Here is an 11,075-nt window from a genome sequence, read left to right as displayed (position 1 = left end):
GAAAGCTGAATGGCACCTGGGTGAGGTGTCTAGAACCGTGACTCTGGGATACCGGGCGACCTCTCAGAGTACGCAGCCTTATCCTTGCATGCGGGGCTCTACAAGGATGGACGAACCCCTTTCCCTAGCTTTTCCTGGGAACAACAATGACAACACCAAACATAGTTGTAGTAAGTGCGGTTCAAAACAACAGAACGCGCAGGGCTCCCGACAATGGGTCGGCCAACAATGCCGACCAATCTAGAGCTGGGGGAGCCAATGAAAATGGATTCAATGCGATGGATCGGCGGGATCTCGTGACCTTGGGGTGGACGGAGCAACTGAATCACGCTGTGGTAGAGTAGGCGTTCCGCTTACATAGCCCCTTTTACACACACACACACACATATATATATATATATATATATTAATTTAAAATTCAATTTTTGCTAACGCTTTTTGTATTTTTTTTTCAAATTCTATGCACATTTTCAAAAAAGCGTCAAAATGTGTGTCATTATTTTTTCTTTCAATGTTGAAATAAATTTTTGCATCACCTTCCTTATTTTTGAAAACATGCGCTTGGAACAAAATTCTCGTTAGATTTTCTACGTACCTTGTAACGTTTTTCAAACAGAATCGAAATATAAGATTATATACATTAAAAAAACATACGTTATCTACAAATATTTTATTTAAAATTATTGCTATTTTTAATTCAAAAAATAAGCTTGGAAATTTTAAATGTTAAAAATTATTTTTGAAACCAATATCTTATTGTTGTGTTTTTAATCAATCAAATATATTTATAAAAACTTCTAATTGTTAAAATTCGGGAAATTTCCAATTCGGATATTTTATAAATCGGCAATTTTCTTTTGGGAATTTTATTATTCGGAAATTTTCCAGATCGGTAATATTATAAACTATCGGGAACTTTATTATTCGGGAATTTTCCAATTCGGTATTTTTATTTTTCAGCAATTTGATTATTCGGGGATTTTCTAATTGGGGAATTTTACTGTGTCGGGAATTTTATTTTTCGGGATTTTTCAGTCGTCCCAATTTTCTGAATATTAAAATTGGCTAATAATAAAAATTGCCGAAAAATAATAATACCGAATTGGAAAATTCCCGAATAATAAAATTCTCAATTAATAAAAAACCCGAATTATAAAATTCCCAAACAATAAAATTCACAACCGTTTATAATATTACCGATTTGGAAAACTTCTGAATAATAAAATTCCCGAATTTAAACAATTACAATTTTTTATAAATATTTTTTATTTATTATAAATACAATAATGATTTTTTTTAAATTATTTCATTTAAAATTATTGTTATTTTAAATTCAAGCAATAATTTAAAAAAATTTAGACATTAAAAATCATTTTAAAAAAAATCATTATTGTATTTCTAATCAACAAAACATATGGGCAATTCGGCAATTTTATTATTAACGAATTTTAATATTAGGAAATTTTACTTTTCGGGATTTTTCAGTCGTCTTAATAACATTAGCGAATTGGAAAATACCCGAATAATGAAATTTCTGACAGAAAATTTCCGAAATATAAAATATCCAGATTGAAAAATTCCCGAAATTAAAAAATTACCATTTTCTTGTAAATAAGTTTTACTGATTACAAATACAATAATGAAATATTATTTTTACAAGTTATTTTTAATATTTAATTTTGGGAATTTGACAATTTAGAAGTCTTCTAATTCTGACATTTTATAATTCGCCAATTTTTTATAATGGGATTTTATTATTCGAGAATTTTCCATTTCGGGAATTTTATAATTCGGGATTTTTATTATTTGAGAATTTCATTATTCGGGAATTTTTCAATTCGGTATTTTTATTTTCCGGCAATTTTATTTTTCGGGGATTTTAATATTCGGCAATTTTCCAATTCGGTATTTTTATTTTTCGGAAAATATACAGTGTGGGGAATTTTATTTTTCGGGATTTTTCAGTCGTCCCATTTGTAAAATTCCCAAAATTAAACATTAAAAATAATTCGTAAAAATAATATTTCATTATTGCATTTGTAATCAATAAAACTTAAATATAAAAAAAATTGTAATTTTTTAATTTCGAGAATTTTTCAATTTGGATATTTTATAATTCGGAAATTTTCTGTCAGGAGTTTTATTACTCGAGATTTTCCATTTTGGTAATATTATTAACTGCCGGGAATTTTTAAATTCGGGACTTTTTTTTTATTCGAGAATTTTATTATTCGGGAATTTTCCAATTCGGTATTTTTATTTTTCGGCAATTTTATTATTCGTGAATTTTGCACTGTCGTGAATTTTATTATTCAAGAATTTTCCAATTGGGTATTTTTATTTTTCGGCATTTTTATAATTGGCGAATTTTAATTTTCGGGAATTTTCCAATTCGGTATTTTTATTTTTTGACCATTTTATTATTCGGGAATTTTATTTTTCGCGATGTTTCAGTCGTCCCACTTTTCGCAAATCTTTTTAAATATTCTCTTTAAATTAATTTTTCAAAAGAAATAAATCATTTTTAAATTTCCTAGGAAATTTTTTTTATTCTTCCGAAGCTTTTCAAAATTCTTTAAAAGATTCTAAATTTTTTGTTCAAAATCTGCGAAAATCTACGTTTGGTTCTTTTTCTTAATTAAAAAAATTCAAAATGAATGGCTTGCAATCGAATATTTTAGACAGAAATAATATTTTTAATTCAATAAAAGCCTTTGATTATAAATATATTATGTTGAAGTTATGAAACAATTAAATTTTTAACGTTAAAATCTGGAAATTCTAAAATTGTAAACTGATTTCGAATCGTCTTTTAAAATCAATTATTATTCAGTAAAATGGAAATTTTTTAAAGTAAAATATTATGGAATTACGCATTCTAAACTGAATTATATCATCATTAAAAATATAAAAATTAAAATAATTATTTAAAAAGTGGTTGAAATAAATTCTCGGTCATGCTTAATTTTTAAAATTGCAATATAAAATCCATTAAGAACGATTCTCCATTTATAAAAATAAATAAAATTCTTGGTAAAAAATTCACCATTTTGTTTAAAAATTCAACAGTTTGCAATTGTATTTGCCGTCACTGAAAAATCTTTTCTTGGTTGAAAATTCAAATTAATTTTTTTTAATTGCAATATAAAATTGAAGAACAATGATTTTCCGTTTATAAAAACCAATAAACTTAGTTTTTTTTTTAAATTTGAAATGCATTTTTTTTACTGAAAATTAAATTATTGCGCTGTTAGCTGGAAATTGATTGTTTTTATTTGAAAATTCAAATATCTGGTTGAAAATTTATGTATTTTGTTGAACTTTTTTCTTGTTATAAAAGTAATCCGCTTGATATTAACAGTTTGTAATTTTTTCTCTCTTGATTGAAAACTCTTTTTGCTTAAAAATTCAAATAGGGTTGAAAAGTCGTATTTTTTGATAGAATTACACTGTTTTTGATAAAAAATGTAACTTTTTTTATTGAAATATCCTGCCAAATAATTTTGGTTTCAACTGTTATAAATGAGAGAGTAATTAACTAAACACTTCGTAAATTATTTTAATTTTAAATAGTTTAAAAATTCTTAGAATGCTTCAAAATCTTGAAACGTCGACATGTCGTTTTATATTTTTTAAAATTAAAAATTTTTTAAAACGTTTAAAAATCTTTTAAAATGACTCGAATTTTTCTTATAGATAGTTTTTTAATCCTGTCAGAATTAAAAACAAATTTCTTTAAATATATACTACTTATATAAATTTTTCTTTTCTGATTTCAATTTAATAAAATTATTTAACTATGAACATATTAAAATTATATAATTATAAAAATTAATTAATAATTACTATTCAATTAATAATAATATAATTAATTATTTTGAAGTTATTTTAAAATTGAAAATAGTTTATAAATTTCAATCGAACCTTTATATTTGTTTAACTAATAAGATATTCCAAATAAACAGTTTAATTTTTAACGTTAAAATCTGAAAAATCTAAAATTTTTAATTAATTCCGAATCAACTAAAAATAATTGTAATCCTAGAACTTGGATTCCAAACGCTTCTAATTTTTAATTATTGAACTCTTTGGAACTGAATTTTTAAATTATTTAAATTAAAAATGTACGCTTAAAAATTAAAAATCTAAAATTAAAAATTTTTTAAATTTAAAAAGTGGTTGAAATCAAAATTGGACAGTTTTTTTGTTTTATGAAAATTTCTAAATTCTTGGTCATGGCTAATTTTTTTCTTTTAATTACAATATAAAATCGGTGAACAATGATTCTTCATTTATAAAAATAAATAAAATTCGTCTTTTTTTTAAATTTTAAACCAATTCTTTTTCACTGAAAATTTGTTTTTTTATATATAAAATTAATGTTCTTGGTGAAAAGTTTATTTTTAATAAAAATGTAATAGTTTGCAATTTTTTCTCTCTTGCCTGAAAAATCATTACTTGGTTGAAAATTTTAATAATTTAATTAATATTTTTCACTGAAAATTGAATTATTTTGTTTCTTTTTCAAAATTTATCGTCTTATTTAAAAATTCAAGTATCTGGTTAAACAATTTTTTTACTGAAAATTCAACTAGTCAATTTTTGGTTAAAAATTTATCTTTTATAGTTTAAGAATCACTTTTTTAAAAATTGAAAACTCGTTAATTTTCATTGAAAATTTATATTATTTGTTTAAAATTCATCAGTTTGGCCGAAAACTGATTTTTTTTGTTCAAAATTCAACTATTTGATTGGAAATTCATTCACTTTGTTGAAAAATAGTTTTTTTGGTAGAAATTTAATTTTCTTGTTTGAAAATGTATTTGAAAATGTATGTATGTTAAATTATTTTAATTTTAAATGATTTAAAAATCCTTAAAATTCTTTAAAATCTTGTATAATCCGAATGTCGTTTTACACTTTTTCAAATTTTATTTTTTTATTTTTTCAGAACTTTTAAACGTTTTTTAAAATAGCTCGAATTTTCCCTAAAAATTTTTTTAAAAACCTGCAAAAATTAATTTTTCAAACAAAAGAATCTTTTTTAAAATTTTCGGCAAAATTCTTAAAAAGCTTCTAAATTTTTTGTGTCGGTAAACGTAGACACTTCGTTTAAACTATTTGAGATCATTAAAATTTTTTAAATAATTTTGAATTTGTTCAAAACTTCTAAATATCTCGAATATTTTCTAACAAAAATAGTTGTTCAATTGTTCTTTATAAGTAAACATTCAACAATTTGACTTGAACATTATTTTTTTTAAATAGAACAAATAAAATTGTAATGTTTAAAATTTAGTTTGGAATATTTAATTTATAATTACTGATTTTATATGTATAAATATTAAATATGAATAAATAAGATATAATTGTTCTTTTTCCTAATAATTTTTTTTTTAATTGAATGTTTTAAAAGTGGAATATTTTATACTCAAATAAGATTTTAAATTTAATAAAATTCTTTAATTATGAATATATTATTTTTATTTTTTATATCTTTTTAGTCAAAAATTCAACAGTTTGTAATTTTTATTTCTTGACTAAAAAACCTTTTCTCAATTGAAAAATAAAATTAATTATTTATTTTTTTTAATTGCAATATAAAATTGAAGAAAAATGTTTTTTTTCTTAAATTCTATTTTTGGTTAAAAACTGATTGTTTTAATTGGAAAATTCCAGTATCTGCTTTAAAAATTCATGTTTTTTGTTGCAAATTCGTTTTTTTTGCATTAAGTCAATCTTCTTGGTAAAAAATTTATCTTTTTTTATTAAAAATTCAATAGTTTGCCACTTTTCTCTTTTGATCAAAAAATAAACTCTTTTTTGGTTGAAATATGAACTACTACATTTTTTTCAGAAATCATCCTTTTTTAGAATGAAAATTTAAGCATTTGGTATAGCGTTTATCTTTTTTTTGTTAAAAAATACTTTCTTTGAATCTGTTTGATAGAAAATCCGTTTTTCTTTAACTCAAAATTAATATTTTTTACTGAAACAACTACAGTTGAAACTTTCACTGTGTTTTAGAAAATTTTTCGGTTTTTTTTTTCGTTTGAAATTGATTTTTTAAACTCACCATGTAACTGAAAATGTAACTTTTGTAATTCAAGTATTTTATTTAAATATGCATAACTTTGTTTGAAATTTCATATTTTTTAGCTGAAAACAATTTTTTTTGTGGAAAATTAATGTTTGAACTTAAAATTTAACTGTTAGTTGAAAATTCATCACTTTATTTGAAAATGTAACTATTTTTTTGAAAATTGTTTTTTTTTGTGTTGAAAATTAAATTTTTCTAAACTGAAAATGTAACTTGCAAATTGAGTATTTTAACATTTTAGTTCAAAATTCATTTATGTTGGTTGAACCATATTTTTTTAACTGAACATTTAACTATTCAATTTTTTGGTTGACAATTGATTATTTCTAGTTTAAAAAGCATGTTTTTTTTGTTGAAAATTCGTTGTTCTTTTGTAGAAATTAATCATCTTGGTTATAAATTTATCTATTTTGTTTAAAATTCAAGTATTCCATTTAAATATTTATCATTTTATTTAAAAATTTATTTAAAAAAATAATAATTTTTAAAAATTATTATTCAAATTTATGGGTTTAGAAAAAATGAAAGAATTGAATTCCTTGAATCTGAAAAAAACATTATTTGATAATCTGATAATTCTTAAAACTAGGATTTGTCTTATTAAATATTTTTTCGTCTATTATAATTATGGTATATTGTACTTCGATTCAATTCAATTCATAATTTAATCAATCTGCGAATAAATCGCTTTTATTTTTAATGATAAATTATAATCGAAGCTAAAAAAAATGATTAAATAAAAATTTAGAATTTTGTAAACGTGAATATTATAAATATTGCAAAATAATCAAAATACCATCTAGATTATAGATATTTCAAAAATTTTAATAAAATTTTAAAAGATTTCGAAATTAATCAGCCCTTTGACACATTTTTTTATATAAATTTTATCCAAAATAGAGGGAATTTTATGCAAATTCAAACGAAATTTGTTTTTATTTTTATTTTCATTTCCAGAATCATATTTCAGGATGCGTAAAACAAGAAAATTTTGTTTGAAACTTAAACGCCATCAAAAACAGAAAATAAAGGGGAAAAAAATATTTTTGCAACTTTTAGTACAAATTAACAAAATTTCATTTTTTGAAATGTTAAATACTACCAAAAAAATGTGAAAATTTGCAATCAACTTGCCAAATGTGCGAATTTTGTTAGCAAAAAAAAACTTTTCAGTGCTATTACCAATAAATATAATCATTTTGAGTTTTTTTTGACGATTTAAACTTTTTAAAACCAAATTGATTTTTTTAATTGTTCTATGTACCTGCACTGATTGCTTGTTGGCTCCATCCATAATCGTGGACAAATTTTAGAGAAGCACTCAGGATTTTTGATTTTATATTCTTTTCATAATCTTCCTCGCTTTCGCTGTTTGAACTCGTTTCATCGGTGGAGGCATTTTTTGACTGTTCAGAGAGTAAAGCCCTAGATGTCCAGAGACTTCTGAAACCTGCGCAACATGCAAAGAAATGTCTTGAAAATTTCAGTTATTATTATTAATTTAAATATTATTAAATAAATTTAAAAAAAAATTAAAATAAATTTTTATTCAACATTTTTATTTTAAAAAAATATAAAAAATTAAGTTAATTACGATTAATATAACCCAATAGAAGAAAACAACTATTTTTGGTTGAAAATTAATTCTTTTTAATTGAAAAGTTACTACTATATTTTTGGTTCAGAATTCATCTCTTTGGGTTAAAATTTCTACAATTTGGTTAAAAATGTACTTAATTCATATTTGCCGCTAAATGCAAAAATTTATTTTAATAAATTTAAAAAAAATTAATTTATTTATTTTATTTTAATTAATAAATTAATTTCGAAACCAATACTTAAATTTTCCACTAAAAAATATAATCTTTTAACGAAGAAAAAAGGGATTTTAAAGAAAATAGTTCAATTTTCAACCTATCTGATAAATCTACAACTGAAATTGTTAAATTTTAACAAGAAAAAAACCAATTTTTAATAGAAAAAGATAAACTGTCAACCAAAACATAAATAATTAAATTTTAAGTAAAAAAAAAAGTTTAACCAAATAACAGAATTTTCAACTAAAAATATTGTATATTCAATTAAAATAAGTTAAATTTTCAGTAAAAAAATTACTTTTCACACAAAAAATAGTTACATTTTTAAACGAAGTCATAATTTTTCAACTGAAACTGAAAATCGTTAACTGGGATAGTTTAATTTTCAACCATAAAGATGAATTTTCAACTGAAATAATAAATCTTAAACTAGAATAATTTAATTTCTTGACCAAAAAGATGAATTTTCAACCAAGGTGATTAATTTTTATCAAAAAATATGAATTTTAAACTAAAAAAAGATAATTTTCAAACAAAAAATGAATAGTTACATTTTTAGTCAAAAAATGAATGTTTAACCAAAGATATTTATTTTGATCTCAAATTATGGAATATTCAATTGAAATAATATTTCAATTTTGAGTTTAAAAAACAAAATCATTTTCAACCAAAACAGAAACAAATTTTGAACGAAATCGTTGCATTTTCGGCAAAAAATTCCTTTTAATCTAATGAAAAAGACAAGTTTTCAATCAAATATTATCATATTTCAACCAAAAAAATAAATTTTTAATTAATATGATGAATTGTCAACTAAAAAAATTAATTTTTAACAAAAAAAAGTTGAATTTTCAATTGAAATAGATCATTTTTCATCAAAGTTGTTGAATTTTGAGCAAGATAAGATCAATTTTCATCCAAAAATGGACATTCAAATTTTCAACTAAAATGAATTTTATAAAAAAAAATGTATTTTCAACAATGAAGATTAATTTAAATTAAATTTCCGTTAAATTCACCACCCTGATATTTGAAAAAGATAACAATTCAACTAATTATTTCTAAAATCAGTTAAAATTAAACCTGGAAAGATTTTTTTTTCTAAAAATTTATAAAATTACCGGTCAAAAAATAAATGTACTACCATTTCCCGGGTTTTCCCGGTCTCTTAAAATTTGCGGTCATTTCCCGGTCCAGGAACCACCTTGCGAACTGTAAAAACCTGTTTTTTTGTAGTTTTTGAAAATTGTTTAAATATTAGCACTTAGAAAAGTTTTGTCAATCGAAAAACGTTTTCCTCTCGACTTTTAGATTCGAAAATGAACTTCTTTGTTAAAAAATAATTTTAAAAAAGAAATAAAAATTTAATATAAAATAAAAATTAAAAATTAAATGAAAATTTGTTAAAAATTAATCTTATATGATTAAAAATTCAACTTTTAGATTCAAAAATGAACTTCTATGTTAAAAATTAATTTTAAAAAATAAATAAAAGTGTAATATAAAACGAAAATTTGTTGAGAATTATTTTTTATGATTAAAAATTTAACTTTTAGGTTCCAAAATGAAATTCTTTGTTAAAACATAATTTTTAAAAATAAAAAATTTTTTATACAAAAAAAATTAAAAAGAAATTACAAATTTATTGAGAATAAATTTTTTATGATTAAAAATTTAACTTTTAGGTTTAAAAATGAACTTCTTTGTTAAAAATTAATTACAAATTTGTTGCGAATTAATTTTTTATGATTAAAAATTCAACTTTTACGTTCCAAAATGAACTTATTTGTTAAAAATTAATTTCAAAAAATAAATAAAATGTAATATAAAATCAAAAGTAAAAATAAATAAAAATTTTGTTGAGAAGTAATCTTTTGCGATTAAACATTTAACTTTTAGGTGCAAAAATGAACTTCTTTGTTAAAAATTTATTTAAAAAAAAATAAATAAAAATTTTATATAAAATAAAAATTAAAAATAGATTACAATTGTTGAGAATTAATTTTTTATGATTGAAAATTCAACTTTTAGGTTCAAAAATGAACTTATTTCTTCAAAATTAATTTTTAAAAATAAATAAACATTTTATATAAAATTAAAATTAAAAGTAAATAAAAATGTTGTTGAGAACTAATCTTTTACGATTAAATATTTAACTTTTAGGTGCAAAAATAAACTTCTTTGTTAAAAATTAATTTAAAAAAAATAAATAAAAATTTTATATAAAATAAAAATAGGCTTCCGTTTCCGGTACCGATCGCGAAAGAACTCTTTTTGTCAAGTGGTGTATTTTTGGCTTTGGTGGAGGAAATAAGGGTGAGTGGATGCAGAAAAGGCAGAAAGTACGGAGATCGAGTGTAAAGGAAGAAGGGTGAGTGAAGGCAAAGGTGTGAAGGGTGAAAGTGAGTGGTTTGAAGTGAAAATTTGGAGCGTGTGAAGTTTTTGAGGTTAGGAGTGAAAAAATAGTTGCTTGGTCAGGGGGGCAAGAGGTGGGAAATAAAGGCGGGAAACGTCATAGAGCATTGGGTAAGGTAGGATGCCGACGACGCGAAGTCCACAAACTGGCGCCAGAGGGCAACAGTTACTGGACGCTAGGCAACGCGGGTTCGAACAGAAGTCTGAACGAATGGCAAAAAAGGCAAGCGCGACTAGCAGTGAAGGGGAGGAAAAAGGAAAAGAGTGGCTGGGGAAGATGAGGTAGAAAGGGACCAGGAGAACAAGAGAGTTAGAATTAAAAGGAAAACACCAGAGAGAGGGGGGATGTTTGAAAAATTGGAATCTCTCATTAAAGGCTTTAGAGAGGAGACAAGAAAGAGATTAGATGAAATTAATAGGGATATGAATACGCAGGGAACCGATGTAAGGGGGGAAGTGAAAAAGGTCAGAGAAAAATGGGAAGAATGGGATAAACGTTGGAAGGAGGAGAAAGACAAGGTTTGGGGTAAGCTAGAGAGCATTGAGAATAGACAAAGAGAGGTTGACGAACAGAGATCTAGAGAAATAAAACAGTTGGAAGAGGGGGTATCCAGTCTAGGAATTAGGAATGAGCATATGGAGGAAAACAGAAAATGAGGAAATAGTTCAAGGGAATGAAAAGAACGTCCGAAGTGAGAATGAAAGATTGAAGAAAAGACTCAGTGAGATCGAAAGAAGATTAG

General features: G+C 23.3%; 1 protein-coding gene across 1 annotated transcript in view; it reads right to left on the bottom strand.

Moving 5' to 3' along the window:
- LOC117169527 (ubiquinone biosynthesis protein COQ9, mitochondrial) overlaps nucleotides 1-11,075 on the bottom strand; it is a 40,303-nt gene that overhangs the window by 9,746 nt on the left and 19,482 nt on the right. The window contains exon 2 of the mRNA XM_033355948.1: nucleotides 7,365-7,550. Within this exon, the coding sequence (XP_033211839.1) occupies nucleotides 7,365-7,550 (186 nt within the window). The remainder of the gene's footprint in view (nucleotides 1-7,364; nucleotides 7,551-11,075) is intronic.

This window comes from Belonocnema kinseyi, chromosome 3, assembly GCF_010883055.1.
Source record: "Belonocnema kinseyi isolate 2016_QV_RU_SX_M_011 chromosome 3, B_treatae_v1, whole genome shotgun sequence".
NCBI classification, from domain to species: Eukaryota; Metazoa; Arthropoda; class Insecta; order Hymenoptera; family Cynipidae; genus Belonocnema; species Belonocnema kinseyi.
Note: the sequence above shows the minus strand (reverse complement) of the source record. Positions and strands in the feature narration are given on the sequence as shown.